Source organism: Hemitrygon akajei, chromosome 30 (assembly GCF_048418815.1).
Source record: "Hemitrygon akajei chromosome 30, sHemAka1.3, whole genome shotgun sequence".
Classification (NCBI taxonomy): domain Eukaryota; kingdom Metazoa; phylum Chordata; class Chondrichthyes; order Myliobatiformes; family Dasyatidae; genus Hemitrygon; species Hemitrygon akajei.
In genome coordinates this window covers 14,667,173-14,686,054 of record NC_133153.1, presented here as the reverse complement: position 1 = coordinate 14,686,054, position 18,882 = coordinate 14,667,173, and the positions used below count along the sequence as shown (strand labels likewise).

The window sequence follows — 18,882 nt, the reverse complement described above, 5'->3', positions numbered from 1 at the left end:
CAAATTGGAGACATTTGCTGATGATGCACAATATTTGATTCCATTTTTGTCTGCCCAGCCCCTGTCATCATGCAGCAAGACCAAGACAATGTTCATGCATAAGCTGATAAATGGCAAATAACATTCACACTATGAAAGGGCCAGCTGATGACAATCTCTAGCAAGATAGAATCCTTAACACTCAGTGGCGTTATCATCACCATTATCAAAGCCCCACCAGCAATATCCTGGAACTCACCACTGACCAAAAACTCAACTGGACCAATCATAGTGAAAGTCAGAGGCAACACATCCTGCAGCAATTGACTCACTTCCCAACAGCCCAAAGTTTTCCATTGTTTACAAGGCAGATAATGAGCCATTATTATGCTCATATAATGGCTCATTATTATATGAGTGCCAGGAATGTCTTGGAACACTGCGCACTTACCTGGGAAGATGTAATGCTATGCCAACAACTCTTAAGTTCGTCACCATCCAAGACAAAGCAGACAGCTTAACTGGTCACCCCTTCAAGTACCCGAATCATGCATCCCTTGCATGATCCCTCCACACTGTGGATTTCCCCCACAGTGGAATGCAATGTGCCCAGACCACTCCGATAGCACTTGCTAAATCCATGAGTTCTGAGCAAGTTAGAAGGTGCATGAGAACACCACCCTTTGCAAGTCCGTTCAGGTCATAGAATATTCTCACTCAGATATATATATATATTCAATCTTTCATTGCTGTTGTGTCTAGATCTGGTAAATCCCTCCTCAATAACATTGAAGCAGTTCCTTCACCAAAAGAAACTAAAACAGTTTTAAGCAATGGCTCATCACTGCCTTCTTAAAGGAAAAAAGAGATTGACACTAAATGTAGGCTTTGACTGTGAGGTCAAGATCTCAAAAATAAATAAAGAAAACGCCATCAAACTTCTTAACTTTTGCTGCTCTGAGGAGAGTTTATTCAGTTTTTTTTTGCATCCTTCATCCTTGGTACCATTCTGGTAAAACATGAACAGAAAATTCCGGATTGCTCAGCAGATCAGGCAACATCAGCTACAGAATCAACATTTCAGGTTGCTGTGTGTTCCTCAGAGTGGCTTGGTATTTCCAGTACTTTCTGCTTTTATTCTAGATTTTTTGTATCTATATATATATATTTTTTTTTGCCTAACTTTTCTGGTGAATTTCAGCCCGGCTTCACTCTTGGCAGCTGTACGATACCATCCAGAATTGGACACACAGTCCAGCTGGGTATTTTTTTTTCATTGATTCATGGAATCACAGATTAGAAACAGGCTCATTGGCTCAAACTCAGCCATAGTGGCCAAGACATCTATCTACACTAATCCCCTTTCCCTGTGTTTGTCCCATATCCCTCCAAATCTCTCCTATCCATGTATCTGTCCAAACGTCTTTTAAACATTGTAATTGTGCTCCATTCAACAATTTCCTTTGGTAGCTCATTCCATACACCACTGTGTACGAAAAGCTTATCCTTTAGATCCCCTTTAAAACTTCCCCTTCTCGCATTAAAACCTCTGTTCTCTAGTTGTGAGCACCCCCATCATGGGGGAAGAAAAGAGTGTGGCTATCTATCTACACATGCCTTTCGTAATTTTATAAACCTCAAAAAGGTCACTCAGGAAACCAGTCCCAGCCTATGCAATCTCTCGTTATAACTCAAACCTTCTAATCCAGACGACATTCCTTTGAATCTTTTCAGCACTGTCCCTAGTTTATTCATATCCCTCCTGCAGTGTGGCGATCAGAACTGCACACAATAACTCTGACTGTGGCCTAACCAACAATTTGTACCACTGTAACATTAGGTCTCAACTCAATGCCGCAGTGTATTTAAATTTCAGTAACATTTGAGTTATGTTTGATAAAGCATTCTTTGTTTACATAATTCATATGTAAGAAGTATGTGAATGGCATACGTAATTACGGCACCACATCATACGTGAGCGACTCACTAACAAAAAAAGGAAAAGAAACACTAAGTGGACAAAACATATCCCAGCTCCCATGCTTTCCTTTTGATCAGTTTCTGGAGTTACCAAACAAAACAAATATCTCAGCTAGAAATGCATACCATATCACCATATGGTTAACTAGTGTTCCCTAAGTCTTATTATAACTTTAGTGTTGATTGTCTATGAAAGTTCTTGGTTATCCAGGTCATTGTGTATCAAGCAGTAGTACATCAAGGCAACTGGACTTGCTTTAGTGTTGTTTTTTTATCTTTCTCAGAAAAAAATAGCAAAATTATCCTCTCATTAGTTATTTTATGTCAATCCTTTTTAAGGAACAATCCGGTGTATGGAAAACAACTGCACTGATTCCTGTATTTCTAATGTGACTCCATTTCAGGACTACTTAATCAGGTTAAACTTATTTTGGTGTGGATTGGTGTTGGACTGAATTGTAGGGAGGGGGTTAAAGAAATGCAGAAGTGATTAAAAAAGACTATATTTTACAAATTTAAAATATGAATTGCTTCACTCTCTACAGAAGCTGTCTGACCACATTTCTCAAACCAGAGAAAAGCCGTAGATGCTGGAAATCCGAGCAACACACAAAAACTGCTGGAGCAACTTAGCAGGCCAAGCAGCATCTATGGGAAAAAAGTACAGTCGACGTTTCGAGCTTCGAGTATCCAAACATTTCAATTTTAAACTGCTTCCAATATAGCAAATACATTCTACCGCACTTCAGAGAAATATTGTCCAGCAAAATTTTTTTAAATCTGCAATATTATATTTAAAATAAATTTGGTGGCATTAGAAAAATAAACATAATTGCTGATTTTTCATTCTGCACGATGACCACCACCAAGAGTCCCAATGGAAAAACCAACGCTGCCAGATTCGGAGGGGCGGGGGGGGGACACCTGACGTCATTACGTTGAGGGGGGAAGAGAGACAGGAACATAATTTGCATATGTGCCCGCAGAAGGACAGCCGACTTGGCCAATGAGAAGCGGAGTAGGCGGTGGTGGGCGGGCGGTTCGTGCAGAATGGGTGAAGTGATACAGTGTCTCGGTGACAGTCAGTGTTACTGTAGCGAGAGGTGGTGGAGCGTCGCTCGGAGCCCTCAGCTGGCGGGGGTGTGCTTTGCAACCCGGTTAATATATGGTACATTTAACAACAACCCTAAGGGGAAAAAATACAGCTTCTTTCCCCCCTCCCCCCATCCAAGAAGGTCAGGATGTCGGTTGCCGGCTTGAAGAAGCAATTCCATAAAGCCAGTCAGGTAGGAGACGCCCCATAATTACAAGTACCAGTCTGCTGGCACAGCTGAGGGGGACAGAGGAACGCTCCTGTAATGGCACTGGACCCAATAACGGTAGCCACAGGTTATGCATAAATGTGGTGCTGGATAGCTGCGCCCTCCTCTGGGTCGTGCATAATACCCAAAATGCAGGCATTTACTTAGCAGAGAAGTTATTTTTCCTCAGATTTGCAAATGACTTTTTATATACTGTATTTGTAAATCGATATAGCCCCCACGTGATAATTCACATTCAAGTTCTGTGCTGCCTTTTCTCCCCCCCCCCCCCCACCACCATGATCCGTATTAAATGTTTAAATTAAAGAAGCATTGCCTCAAACTGAGTGATTGCAGTATGTTAGCTAGCCTTTGAGGCTGGTGGCGAGCAACACTGAGCGACTGGGCCTATTTGGTTGTTATTCATTTCGCCGGGGAGGTTTTTACTGCTCCGCTGGGCTGATCTTGGAGCTCGAGTGCATTACATGTAAATGCCCACGTCCCTTCGGCACTCGTACACATTGTGCTGGGAGCAATATTAATCCTTATTTCTTGTGCATATACTGTGGAAGTCCATGCAGTGTGGGAAGTGTAGTTTTGAAATTTAGCGTTTGTACACCCATCTACTGTTTAGTAATACTACATTAGTCGTGAGGTTAAGTGCATAGCTCATCGTGGTTTAGGAATAGCCATTAAAGCTATGGCGAGGTCGTGCACATCTGGGGTGTTGATAAATCTGCTGTATTGAACGGTTGCTTTGGAGAGCAGACAATGATTTGTTCCCCGGTTGTCGCAGTGATGATATGTTGTATGTTTGTTTCAGTGGATGGACGTTATTGCATGGAGGCCAGTAACAAAAAAAACACAACTTAAAAGCTGAAAATATATCCAGAAATAAACCCTACACATGCGGGACGGGTTAAACTGCCAACCGGAGCCCCGCTGATTATAGACGAGGCTTATTGAGCGTTTTCCTGAAATTGCCCGCAAACGCTGTGCATTAACGTGCTCTGTGGCTTTTGCGTTGTTTTGATGACTTCTTCAATAATTAAAGCAGAATACAACAGCAGCGATCTAAAGTAGCCTCATATAATATTACTGGTCTTTTAAAAAAAAAAGCGAAAGTAATTAAAAGAGTGGATAGGGAATTATTAAACTGGGAGAAATGGTTTTGGGTATCATCAATGTAATACTTAAACCACCACGGGAATTGGTCAGTGTCAGGGCATGTTTCAATGTGGAGTTATAACCATGTCACACATGTTCTGTGTTACATGCTGTTACCACTCGTTTGATTTTGTTTAATCCGAAGAGGTTTTATAACGATAATATTGAAAAAAATGATTAATTTGTAAAATGCGTTTGTTATAAACATGAATTGTTAGGGTTTTGTTCAAGGTCAGTGAGATATTGAAGTTTTAGTTTGCATTCCTGAGCTGTGCTGCAGATACTGTATATTAAATAGTTGGCAGGAGTGTGCAATGGAATGAGAGGGAAAGTGGAAGCAAGAAGAGATGAAATGAACAGAACTACCAAGCTCTTTCCTTTCATCCTACATTCTCAGTTTAATCTCCTATGACTGTATCCATGCCCAAATGCTGTCCTATCCCAAATAATGAACATATTTACAGAGGATTACTTATTCTTTCATTCCTGTTATTTAAAACAATCTTGCCACTCTCTAGGATGTTTCTTGCTCCAAAGAAGTATTTACCCATCCCTGCAGAATGGGCTTTCCCCATGACTACATTGTGAGCAGGTGCATGGGAACGTCACATGCAGGGTCCCCTGCAGGTTATGTAGGATACTTATTTCTGAACACAAGGCCGGTTGCCCGTTGCCGCTGGACAACTTGGAATTCTGTCCTAACAGAAGGGTTCCCTGCTTGAGGAAGGCAGCTTACCACCTCCTCAAGGACAAATAAGGAAGGACAATACAGCAGGCCTTGCCAGCAACATCTACGTCTCCAAGATGATTTTTAAAAATAAAAACAAAGCAATAAATGCATTATTTGTAATTGGAAGAAATGCAGGTAAATTACTGTGTCATCTGGAAGGAGTGTTTTGGGCCAGAATAATGAGTTCAGCCCGATAAATTGCCTGAATATTGGACTGAACTTTGATCATCTTATACTAATAATAGACGACAGCTATTCAGTCCATTAGGTCAATATTGGCTCCTAATGCAATATCCCTGTTGGCCTCATTCCGTCCTCTTATTTCCATGAGATACAATTTATTCTCTCTCACACATTTACATTGCACAGTAACAGCCTATTTGGTCCAACGAGCTCTGGCTATCTGCTTCTTTTGAGATTCCAGCCATCTTTCCTCATTGAAATCCATACATCTAGATCTGTATTGTTTTCTTGCTTTCCCTCAGATATGTCTACACTGTTCATCTTAACTACTCTGTGTGCTGGTGAGTTCTACATTCTTAACAATTTTTGCATTTCTTCCAAATTTCCAAAAGGATTTCTTAAAGAGTATATTTGAGTAGTTGCTGGTTGCACTTTTGGGATCCTCAAACAAAACCCTATGTAATTATTAAAAATTCTATTAGATTGCACCTAATTGCCTGTTATCCTTGTACAATATCTCTGCACCTTCTTAATGCAATAACCTGGACTGGAATCAATACTCTTAAGTGTGGTCTAACCAAAGCTCAATACCAGTTTAGAATAACTTCTCTGCTTTTCAATTTGATCTCTCGATAAATAATCCCTGGTGCCTAGTCTGTATTCTTTAATAGCCTTGCTAACTTGCGGTGCAACCTTTGTTGTTGATGCTCTGATATCCCATTGGTTCTCTACCACACCACACCTAAGCTCGTACCTTACCACTGAAGTGAAACAAAAATGTAACTGCTGGAGGAATTCAGTGGGTTAAGCAGCATGAGGAATCAGAGTTATCTGAGCTTTGAAAGTTGATTGTTCCTACCGTTGGGGTTGCAGACTAACCAGGTGAAATAAGAGATGTTGTTCTTGTTTACTTGGGCAGGGAGGAAGGATGAGGGTGGTTAGGTCGGTGTGGCAATAGGAATGACCTGAAATGGCATGCAACTGGAAGCTCGGGATTGCTACTATGGACAGAGCTTGGGTGCCCTGCTCCTGACGGTGAAAAATGCCAAGGACCTGTACATTCTGGGTTTTCTGCACTCTCAGGGTAAGGTGCAGTGCTGTAATGTTGAATGTTTTCCAAGATGTTGCTGGCAACAGATAGTGATATTTTACAAGCAGCTCACATAACTACTAGATACTCTGCTGCATATACTTATTATGAACTGGAAGCACTACCATCCAAAGCCTGTAATTTCCCTTTAAGAAATGTATTTTTGAACCATCTAAACAAACTAGTGATTTTATGATCTCCTGAGAGATTCAGCGAGCTTAACTCTGGAGAATGTAACTGCTGCTGCTGCTGTGTAAAATGACCCGCTCCCTCACTCCATGCAGTTTAAAGCAACGAGCCAGATTCAACTATCAGGGCCCAGTAACAGAGAATGAACTGGTGTCCAGCGATATCTGCCCGCGTTTGACCCCTCTCCTCACTACTATCATTGTGCGGTTGGTGCAAGGGACGGGTCACACGCAGCCCGGTTCAGGAACGGTTATGGCCCAGCAGCTATCGTGTTTCTGAAGCGGCTTCGCTCACCTCAGCACGGAGCTGAATCAGCAGCTGTTGAGTCACTTTCAGGTACTCCACAGCCCATGTTCTATTTATGATCTATTCATTTTTTATAACGATTCACACGGTTCGCCGTCTTTTAAACATTAGATGTTTTGTCGGTCTTTGTGTGTGGTTTTTCATGGATTCTATTGTGTTTCTTTTTTTTTGGATGCCTGAAAGAAGATGAATTTTACATTTGCATAGTTTATGCTGAAGGGTCTGGGCATGAAATGTCGACTGTTTACTCTTTTCCATAGATGCTGCATAACCTGCTGAGTCCTCCCAACATTTTGTGTGTGCTGCTTGGATTTGCAGCATCTGCAGATTTTCTCGTGTCTGTGAGATGACATGATAATAAATTTGTACTTTGAATGTTTAATATACGCCGTGCTTCCCTACGACAGAGGAGACCAATAGTATCGTGACTATTCTGGCTGTCTGAGCAATCACATTCCCACCAATTTTCTCAGTAACCTAATCACCTCACATTACTGTCAACTTTCCCAGAGTCTGCCAATCACTTGCAGACCAGCGCAACTGACAATGACCTAGCGATATATAGGAAAGAGATGTATCAGCAAATTTGTAACTACTGAGACAACTACGGCAATTGGTAAACACTGAGTATCATGAACACAGAGAATATCTGTTTTTGAATGCCACCTGTATGGCACATTTCATTACAACAGTACTGCTATGTTCTGTAACTCCGAACCATTAAACCAATTGATTGCAGAGAAATGGAGCCAGGAACAACATAACTAAGTTTCGTTTTTACTTTAAGTGAAACGCGTACATATGATGTGGTGACATAATGACATATACCATTTACGTACTTTTACATATAACTCACAGGGCATTATGTAAACAACAATGAATGCTTAATCAAACAATATATTTACAATATTACTCAAATATTTCTGCAATATTAAGTACACAAGTGCAGTAAGGTAGTTCAAGGGAAAACAATAACGGGATGCAGAATGGAGTGTTACGGAGAAAGTGCAGTCTGACAAAGAGGTAGATTGTGAGTTCATCTTATTGTACCAGGAGACCATTCAATAGTGTGAAAGCAGCAGTATAGAAGCTGATCTTGAACCTGCTGGTACATACTCCCAGTCTTTTGTAGCTTCTGCCAGATGGTTGGGGGTGGGGGGGGGGGGGGGAGAGAGAATGATTAGGGTGCGTGGAGTGTTTGAATATGTTGTCTGCAGTACCATGGCAGGAAGCTGTGTGGACAAAATCCCTGGAGGAGAGGCTAACGATAATTTTCATTTAAATTGGGATGGGGTTTAGTGTAAAGTGAAAGTAAGAAAGGGTATCCTGAAATGTGTGGAAATGATCAGGGTTGGATTGAGATCTTGGGAGAAAGTGGGAAACTGGAGCAAGAAGAGAGCCTTTGGGAAAGAGTTTTCACATTAGTATCAGGTTTCATGTGGCCATTGCAAAGGGCAAAAAATTGAGAGGATTAATTACTATGAATTTAAAATAGATTTGGCCTAGGTAGATTGGAATCAAAGATTGGCAGGGATAATGGTAATGGAGACTGAAATGCTCCATCTAGAACCATTTCCAAGAAAAGAAACAAAGTTCAAACTCCATGGATGTCCAAAGTTATGGAGACTGAACTGAAACAGAAAGAACTTAATGATCTTTGTAAGATTTATAAAATGGCTGGAGGTAAAGCAAGTATGGGGACAGATGGGGTGGGAGTGTCCATGACAGGTGGTGACAAATGGGCATGTAGGAGGGAGAGTGAAAACCTGTTGAATCTCTCAATAAACATCAACAAAACAAGCAAACTGGTTATTGACAACAGGAGGAAGAAACTGAGGGTCCATGAACCAGTCCTCACTGGGGGGGGTCAGAGGTGGACAGGGTCGGTAACTTTAAACTCCTCGGCATTATCATGTCAGAGGATCTGTACTGGGACCGGTACACAAGTGCCATTTCAAAGAAGGCACGGCAGTGCCTCTGCATTCTTAGAAGTTTGCACAGATTCAGCATGTCGTCTAAAACTCTGACAGGCTGCTATAGATACACAGTGGAGTGTATCCTAACTGGTTGCATCGCTCCTGGTATGGAAACACTGCGGCCCAAGAACAGATAAGTGATGCAGCCTAGTCCATCACAGGAAAAGCCCTCTCCACATCTACAAGGAGCACTAACAGAAAAAAGCAGCATCCGTATTCAAGGACCCTACACCATCCATGTTGTCTTTGCTCTTCTGCCTTCGGGAAAGAGGTTTTGGAGCCTTGGGTGACACAGCACCACGTTCAGGAATATTTATTACCCTTCAGCCATCGGGCTCCTGAACCAGACTTGATAACTTTACTCACCACAGAACTGAACTGATGTGGACTCTCTTTCAAAGACTCTACAATTCATGTTCTCAGTCATATTTCATTATTTGTTTGTTAATAATTTATTTTTTTAATTTATTGTGTTTGCACAGTTTGTCGTCTTTTGCACTTTGTTACTTGTCGGTCTTGGTGTGTAGTCTTTCATTGATTGCACTGTATTTCTGTGTTCATCTGCAATACCTGCAAGAAAATGAATAATGGGTGACATTATGTACTTTGATAGTAAATTTATTTTGAACTTAGTTAGTTAGAGTTGGGCATAAATGCCATTTATAAACATGAAAATATAAAGGACCAAAAAGGAGTTTGTCTTGTGGAGGCAGATAAAATGACTGAGATTGTAAATCATTACTGTGCATCTGTTTCAGAAAGGAAGAGGATGCAGCTGATACTATTTTTATTTTTTGTAATTTATTTTTTTGTTAAAGTTCATCATCAAACAAACATTTCCATAAGATGTATTTCAGACATTGTCGTGAAGCTCCAAATCATAAACATGAGAAAGGCTGTAAATTGGGGCATCACTTCATTGTGCACCTCCGCTCCATCCGTCCATAGCAGAATTTCCCTGTGGCCAAACATTTTAATTCTTGGCACGAGTCAGTCTATTCACCATTCTGGCCTCTTGCCTCTTCTCACCTGCCTATCACCTCCTCTGGATGCCCTCCTCCCCTTTCTCTTATGGTCCATTCTTCTTTCCCATCAAATCCCTTCCTCTCCAGCCCTTGATCTTTCCTGCCCACCTGGCCTCACCTAGCACCTTTTAGCTATCCTCCTTCCCCTCCTCCCCCCACATTTCTGTCTGGTGTCTTCCCCCTCCCTTTCCAGTCCTGAAGAAGGGTCTTGGCCTGAAACTTTGACTATTTATTCATTTCCACAGATGATGACTGACCTACTGAGGTCCTCCAGCATTTTGTATGTGTTGTCGTGAAGCAGTTTTTTAAAATTATATGTCATGCACACCAGTGTTCAATCAATCCAGTCACAACCTTCTGGAATACAAAGTGGAGAAATAACATGTCTCTTGCATATCCAACCTAAGTCTGAACATATCTAATCTTTCTCACAGCAAACCTGACTTTTATCATGTTTCACAACTCTATTGATCTGTTTGAAAACAAACTCCTAACTATTGATCAGGAAGAGAAATTATGTGCGGGACAACTAAGCAAGTCATGCCAGTCTGGATATATTGCTGAGCTGGACTGGCATGGGACAGACTTCCCATCAGACCTCATGTACAGCAGCCATTACAATGTCATTCAATCGTCTTGACACTGAAATAGATGTGCTGCTAAAAGATTCCTTGAAATTTCAGCCGTGCCAGAAAGTGCCATATTAAAATGAAATCTATACAAACCACTCTACTTCTTAACTGACTCAGAAATTCTGTGTTGTCGCTGGAAGCGAATGCCAAGACTCGGTCAGAAATGCTTCTTCCCTCACTGAACGCCACTCTCTCATTTGAGAGCATCTCTCGTGGTCTTATTTTATTGACTTAAGGATAAGCCACTTAGAAGTGTAGTAGATTATGGACAAGATATCTAAAATAACACTTGTATGAGTTGAAGAATGGGGGGGGCAGGGTTTAAGGATCAGCACAACATTGTGGGCCGAATGGCCTGTACTGTGCTGTATTGTTCTTTGTTTAAATTATAATAATGATTCTGAGCTTGTACATGACTGAATATGAAAATTTACAGATGACATCGAGCTCTAAAATATATTTATCAATATGCAAAATAACAGACTTCTTGAGGAGATGGATGTTTTAGTGGAGTAGGCAAACATTTGGCAAATGAAGTTCAACGTGGGAAATGAGGTTTGGAATAAAGAATAAGAATCGGTAATATGAGCGAAATCAGTTGGGTGAAATAGTGAGATGTAGGCGCCCATAACATTGAAGATGGTATTGGAAAGGAAGCATTTGGATACAAAGAGGAACAAAGAACAAAAACAAGTCATTGTGCAGCTAGACCAGAGACTCTCAACATTTCTTATGCCATGGACCAATACCATTATGCAAGGGGTCCATGGACACCAGGTTGGGAACCCCTGAGCTAGAGTATTATAAAGACATTGCGCTTTAAGAAGGCTACTAGAAGCCTTCAGGAGGATACAGTTATTTATCAGGATTATACCAGGGACACAGGAGTTTCGGTAGGTGAAGAGTTTGGAGAAGCTAAGATTATCCTCCATGGAGTGGGGAAGGTTCAGACAAGGTTAACAGACTTGATATATCTAGTAGCAGTGAAAATCCTGAGGAGCCATTTTAATAAAGTGAATGCTAATTAGGCCATAATTTTACAAAGCTCTGGTTAGGTCTGTACGACGGAGCAGTTAAGGGCACCATACCTGAGGAGAGATACACTGGTCTCACAAAAAGTGGATTTACAAAAATGGTATCTGGAATCCAGGCATTAAATTACTAAAACCAGCTAGGACAGTATTAACTGAAATCTGGAAGGCTGAGTCTGATATGCTAAGGGAGTAAAGGGGATAGCACAGCAGTTAGCGCAACACTATTAAAGCTCAGGGCATCGGAGTTCAGAGTTCAATTCCGATGCTGCCTGCAAGGAGTTTGTACCTTCTTCCCGTGAACCTCCAGGTGCTTCAGTTTCCTCCCACAGTCCAAAGACGTACCGGTTAGTAGGGTGATCGGTCATTGTAAATTGTCCTGTGTTAGGCTAGGGTTAAGTAGGTGGGTTGCTAGGTGGTGCGGCTTGTTGGGCCTGAAGGGCCTGTTCCACGCTGTATCTCTAAATAAAATAATAAAAATAAAATAAAGAAAATTGAACTGTTACTTGAAAAGGCCGGAGGGTGCCAGAATTTTAGAACTCATTTTTGTAAAGACAGCTTGATTCTAGGTCATTTGTTAAATTGGCTGAAGAAGAAGCACATTAAGGAATATAGTCTAAAGATAACTTGGTAAAATTATGCCCTGAATTAATCATGATGTTGAGTAAGTGGTCCAGGCTCAGGGAGTTCCGGATCTGGTTCCCTTTCCTGTTAGGAGAGACCGTTTCCGGTGGTATCCAGTGACACGGCATCAAAGATACTACAAAATGTACCAGAGCAGTGCGAGAAGAAAACTGCTACTGTCTGTGAGGTATTCTGATCTGGAATGCAGTTGCTGAAAGAGAAGCAAGTTTAATTGCAATGGTCATAAAGGAATTGGTTAACACTTGAAGAGATTAATGGTGCATGGCATTGAGAGTGTTTCGACTAAGCAGATAGTTCCTTCAAAGGGCTAGCACAAGCAAAATGCCCTGAATGGTTCCTTATTTTGTACAGTTTAGAGGAAAGAAGCCTTGATCTTGACACATCGCTATTCATGCAATATCATTTCTCAGATGAACACCTCTGCGTTTAAATTATAATTCAATCACAAACAGGTGAAAATCTGCAGTTGCTGGAAATCCAAGCAACACAACACACGTTGTGTGGCCTGGTGGGACTCACCAGGCCAGGCAGCATCTGTGGAAGTACAGTCAACATTACGGGCTGAGACCTTTCAGCAGGATTGGAGAGAGGAAAAAAAAGATGAGGAATAGAGTTAAAAGAAAGTGAGGAGGGGAGGGAGAAACAACAGGTGATAAGTGAAACCAGGAGGGGGAGGGGTGAAGTAAAGAGCTGGGGAATCAGTGAAAGAGATACAGGGCCGGAGAAGAGGACGGAAGCCCATGGAAGAAAGAAAAGGGGGAAAAGAGCACCAGAGTGAGGTGATGGACAAGAGATGAAGATGAGAGAGGGAAAAAGGGATGGGAAATGGTGGGGGTGGGGTGCGTTCAAGAAATCAATGTTCATGCCATCAGGTTGGAGGCTACCCAGACGGAATATAAAGTGTTGTTCCTCCAACCTGAGTGTGGCCTCATTGCGACAGTAGGTTATAATTCAGAAAAGTTTTTTTGTCAAATATTCTAATTTATTTATGCATTGCTAATGCAGAAGGCTCACATTGAGATTAAGACTATTTTATGTCCAATTTTTTTTATATTTAGCTTTTTTCCCCCTCTAACATCAATATCTTATTCTCTCAAGTACAACAACTGGCAGATAATTCCTTAATCCTCGTAGGCAATATTTCAAGGTTGCTGTTGCAAATATTTATTTCCACAGTAATTATCACGTCATTTATCAGGTTAAACTAGGAAAAAAAATCTCAAACCTTCACAGAAACATTGTATTAAGACTTGAAGATACTTTTATATCAGTGTAAGCAGTTCACAGTCCAATAAATTCAAACATTCGCAAAACACTGCATTAAATTCCACCAAATGCAACTGTGGTGGTATGTGGCAGTCGGCGTTCACTTCCCTGACCTTGTTTCTTTACCACTTCCTGTCCCCCACTTCTTCTGTGTATTTACACTTCCTGTCTACATCTTAGATTGTATTCTGCCTTGCTAACATTCAACATTCTCTTTACACATACTGTACATTAACTGGTTTGATTTCAATTTTAAAGTGTATGTCTCTACCTGATGCTGTCATTTGTCACAAACTTGACTTTGATTTATCAGTTCTGGAGACCGAACGGTTAATTCTGTGCTGATGGAAAATATTTCTCATTTTTCCTTATTTCATAGAAGGAAGCCATTCAGCCCATTTAGTCTATGCTGGTTCTCAGGTCAAATCTATTCATCCACATAATTCCCTGTAACTCAGACACCTAGATGTGACCATTTTTAAGAACCTCACTGATCCTCCTCCTGCCCACCTACGCTCGGAGCAGTTTGCACTAGTTAATTAACCTAACAATCAAAGTTCTAATAAATATTGCAAAGCCGTATAATCACGCGCTAAACGCCCAAAATAACGTGTGAATTATTACTGAACAGCAGTCTGGGTCCACAGAGCGCATCTCGGAAACTTGCTTTTACTTCCATTGCTATGCCGGTATTCAGCTAGAGCAAGAAATGAAACCTCATTTCATTCCTCAGAGATTATGAGCCATTGGAATCAACTCTACTCATCAGCAAAAGTGCCCAGACTTGAGCCAGTGCTGCTTATTAGTGAAAGATAGTTGGAGGTCTGAAGTTTCATGGTGTCCCTCACAGATTTATTTGATGTTCTTTCTTAACTTTCTGACTGAGGAATTTAAGAGTGTGGAGAAATGAGGGCATAAACCTATCATTGCAGCATTTTTTTACACTGACTTGTACACTGCATGGAGGTACAAGAGACTACAGATTCTGGAATCTGGAGCTACACACAAAAAGCTGGAGGAACACAGTGGGTCAGGCAGCATCTGTGGCATGTACATTGAACCATACAGTGAAATGCGTCATTTGCGTCAACGAACAATACAGCCTGTAGATGGGCATCCTGCAAGTATCTCCATGTTTCCCATGCCAACATAGCATTCCCACAACTTACCATAATGACCCATATATCTTTTGTAACATGGCAGGAGAAACCCACATGGTTATTTGGAGAATGCACATACTCCTTCTTGACAATGGCAGGAATTGAACCTCTTTCTTCTGATTGCTACTGCTGTAGATCGTTACGCCAACTGATTTCCGCTTCCCAGCTTTTTGTGTTGATTTTAATGTCAGAGCCTTCTGTTACAGGAGTATTTGCAGTATTCTGCATTTTGTGTCTAAAGAGTTTAAACTTACTCGTACTTCTTTACAGAAGCAATATCAAGCAAAATTTGACATTGAATCACGTAAGATGTAAAAGGAACTGATGAAAAGTTTGGTCAAAGGAGGAGGAAGGGAAGTAGAGAGCAGGAGTTCAAGCCTTGCCAGCTGAAGAAGAATAAAATGATGCCACCAGTGATGAAGTGAGTAAATCGGAGAGGAATCGTGGCAGTGGAATTGGAGGAACCGATGAAGTTGTAGGACTTGAGCAGATTCAGAAGGTTGGGAGGGTTTAGGTTATGGAGCAATTTGAGGAGCACTAGAGGCCTATACCAGTCGGGCAGATGAGAAACATGTAAATTATGACATAGCCAGCAGATTTTTGGATGCTGTCAGATTTATGGAGAATAGAACAAAGTGTGGCTGAAATGGGTGAGGCCAATGAATGAGGAGTTTTGTGTCTCTGGTTGATTTGTGGTAAGAGCAATGTCAGAGATGAAGGCTGATTGTCATGGCATGGCACAGTAATGTCCCTATGTACTCAACTTGGCACGAGTTATGACACTAAGGTTCAAGTAGGCTGCCGTGCTTTCAGACAGCAGTTTAGGGAGCCATGGAGTCACTAGAGTATGTAATTTACCTTGGGAACTGAAGATGTTGTATGTTGGATTGGTATTTCTCATGATCACATTGCAGAAAAGTGTCTTATTTTGAGGAAGAAAATTAGGCCAGCAGAGATTAGCCCTGATCATATTGAATGGCGGGCCAGGCTTGAGGGGTTTAGTTGGTGACCTCTGTTCCTATTTTCTTGCTTATCTCTATTGATGAGCATTATGTGTTGAAATTTATCATCTGCAAGTGAGCTGCTAGGTTTGTAATCTAATCAAGCACTTCATATGACACCATAAGCTGTGAAAGAAGCTTAATGTGTTCAAAGTACTATTTCAGTACTGAGATCATTTACAGTCTTTAATTTGTTATTATTTCCTGTTATTTTGTATTATACTGTACACCATGATTTTAAAGTTAAAACTCAAAGAGGAGTTTATTGAATAAAGTTTACTTGTTCTGTAAAAGTACCAATGTAGTGCTACTGTTGGAGAATTGCAGTGAAAGTTGCTTGACAGACTAGAACAATCGTAGGTGCTAAGATGCACACTAAGATGTGCTGGGACACATCATCAGTGATGTAACCTGGGGTCGACGGGTGTTTCGGGTCTTTTAACATAGGTCACTCTCGCCCAGGGCCCTGGCTTGTGTCCCAGCGCCATTGGTCTACGGGTCACACACCTTGACCCATAGCCATCTGGTGGTTCACTCCATGACGGCCCTGATGGCGCTTTTCTTTGTTATACTTCAGAAATTCACATTGGCTCAGTAGCATTTCAGGATGTCCTGAGACTGTTAACATGCTAAACAAGTAGAAAATAAAGTATAATCCTGTATCTATGATAACCAGATTTCAATAAACCTTTGCTCACAATGATAAATTCTGCATTATATGATGGAGGATGGTTCTTAATTTTAAAAAAAGCCCATATCCCTTTACTGTATATGAATTTCCAAATGTCAGTTTAAAAACTAAAATATGACAGCATTTCAGCTGATTGCATCCATAGGACAAATGTGCTCCAGTTAATTGATGTATAATCATTTTAACAACACTGAGCAATTTAGAAACATAGACACATAGAAAACCTTAAGCACAATACAGGCCCTTCAGCCCACAAAGCTGTGCCGATCATGTCCCTACCTTAGAACTACCTAGGCTTTACCCATAGCCCTTTATTTTTTTAAGCTCCATGTAGCCATCCAGAAGTCTCTTAAAAGACCCTCTCGTTTCCGCCTCCAGCACCACCGCCAGCAGCCCATTCCACACACTCACCACTCTCTGCGTAAAAAAAACTTACCCCTGACATCTCCTCTGTACCTACGTCCAAGCACCTTAAAACTATGCCCTCTCATGCTAGCCATTTCAGCCCTGGGAAAAAGCCTCTGACTATCCACACGATCAATGCCTCTCATTATCTTGTACACCTCTGTCAGGTCACCTCTCATCCTCCGTCACTTCGAAGTCCTTTCAGTAACGATTCCTGCTCCATGTCTTCTGTTACTCTGAATTGCCTTAATTTCAAGAAGGGAACTTTATCTTGGGTTCTGTTTGGCGTTTTATGAAATACATTAGGAGACTCTTAAAAATTCATAGGTACAGTGAATTACAGTTAATTGGGCCATCAGTTATTCAGGGCAGCAGCTTATTTGGGACAACTCTTAAAGAACAAAAACTAATCAAGAAAATAGCCGGGATCCTCTTTGTTTATTTGGGATACTATACCGCTTTATATGGGACACAAGACCATTGCCGAAGTTTCTAACTAGCGTCAGTCGTGAGCATTTGTGTGGCCGTTAGACACTGCACTGTGCTTAGAGCGAACAGTTTTTAAATAGTGTCTGCTAACTGTGTTTGTGTTTTTTTTTAAAAGTGATTTTTGTCACTGATAGTTGGTGAGAAATAAGCAGTAAAACGATTTGGAATTGTTTTGCTCGCTGCGGTTTCAAGAAGCAGTCCATTATCTGCACTAGGTGTCTGCATGAATTTTGTTCATTTACAGTCAATCGGATGAACACAGTTGCATGCACTAGGTGAATTCCTCCGCCGATAACCATTAGGAACTACTACGCAGTTTTATGGTTCTGTAGAAGTATTGCCACTGTTCTAATTTGCTCTGTATTTCCATTTAAATACATAATTTGTTACTTGGTTAAACGGTAGTTTGTCATTTTTGTATGTTACTATTTCCATGAAACTTAGGCTAATTGGGGCAGCCACTTAATTGGACCAAAATGTACTGATCCTGATGTGTCCCAGTTAACTGGAATCCACTGTATTTGCCTTTCTATACTTTAATATCTTTTTTTTAAAAAAACTTTCAATTCTTTTAGCAACCTATCCTTTCCAAATGGGTCATAGACTTATATGACCCAGAAACAGGCCATTTAGCCCCAACTCATTCATGCTAACAAAGGTGCCTTCCTGAGCTAGTCCCTTTTGCCTGTATTTGATCACCCTTTTGTGTGTATTTAGTCAATATCCCTCTAAATATTTTATAGATGTTGTAGTTATGTCAATCATTATCACCTCTGGCAACTCATTCAAAGTACCCACCACTCTCCATGTGGAAATATTTTTTCCCTTGGGTTTTCTTTAAATCTCTAGCCCCTCACAGTAAAACTGTGTCCTATTCAGACTCCTTGTCCTGGGCAAAAGACTGACCATTCATCTCATCTATACCCCCCCCCCCCCCATGATTTTATAAACCTCCACCCTTGTTGCTCTGGGGAAAATCATCCAATCTCTCCTGACAGCCCAGCTCCTCCCTGTCCCAGCTGCAACTTTGTGAATGCTCACTACATCCACCTTAGCTTAATCACCTTCTTCCTATCGTGTGGCAACCAGTACTGCCCACAATATTCCAGCTGCCATCTCACCAACGTCGTGTTCAGCTGTAAAATGACGTCCCAACTGTTGTATCCAATGATACCAATTGTTACACTGTTCTACTGTTCGGCTCTGGGCTGTCACTGCTGTCCATCAATGTTGAGATAAGAGTTGATCCAGGGATAACTGTTGGCCAGGATGTATATGTTGTATATTCATTCAAGGGATGTGGCCTTGCAGGCTGTGCCAGCATTTAATTGCCCGTCTCCATTTGCCCTTGAGAAGGTGCTGGTGAGCTGCTGCCATTGGTTTATGCTGTTCGGGAGAGTGTACTGGGACTTTGACCCAGCACTTGTGAGGGAACAATGATACCTTTCCATGTCGGGATGATGTTTGACTTGGAGGGCAACTTCCATGTGGTGGTGTTCCCGTGTTTCTGCTGGCCTTTCCCCAGCTGGTAGAGCTTGCGAGTTTGGAAGTTACTGTCAAGGAGTCGTGGTTAGTTCCTGCAGTGCACCCTGCATTGGTGGGGGAGTAATTGAATGATTGTGGATCTAATGCCTAA

The 18,882-nt window shown here is 41.3% G+C and overlaps 1 protein-coding gene across 3 annotated transcripts in view; it reads left to right on the top strand.

Annotated features, from left to right (window-relative positions):
* The first annotated feature begins 3,012 nt into the window (after positions 1–3,012).
* Positions 3,013–18,882, top strand: part of sh3gl3a (SH3-domain GRB2-like 3a) — a 143,664-nt gene continuing 127,794 nt past the window's right edge. Inside the window, exon 1 of one of the 3 annotated variants that reach the window (XM_073033012.1) lies at positions 3,013–3,127. In XM_073033012.1, coding sequence (XP_072889113.1) covers positions 3,125–3,127 — 3 coding nt within the window. In that variant the 5' untranslated portion in view covers positions 3,013–3,124. Of the gene's footprint in view, positions 3,246–18,882 lie in introns of all 3 variants that reach the window. The other 2 variants (XM_073033011.1, XM_073033013.1) reach the window with 2 other exon arrangements.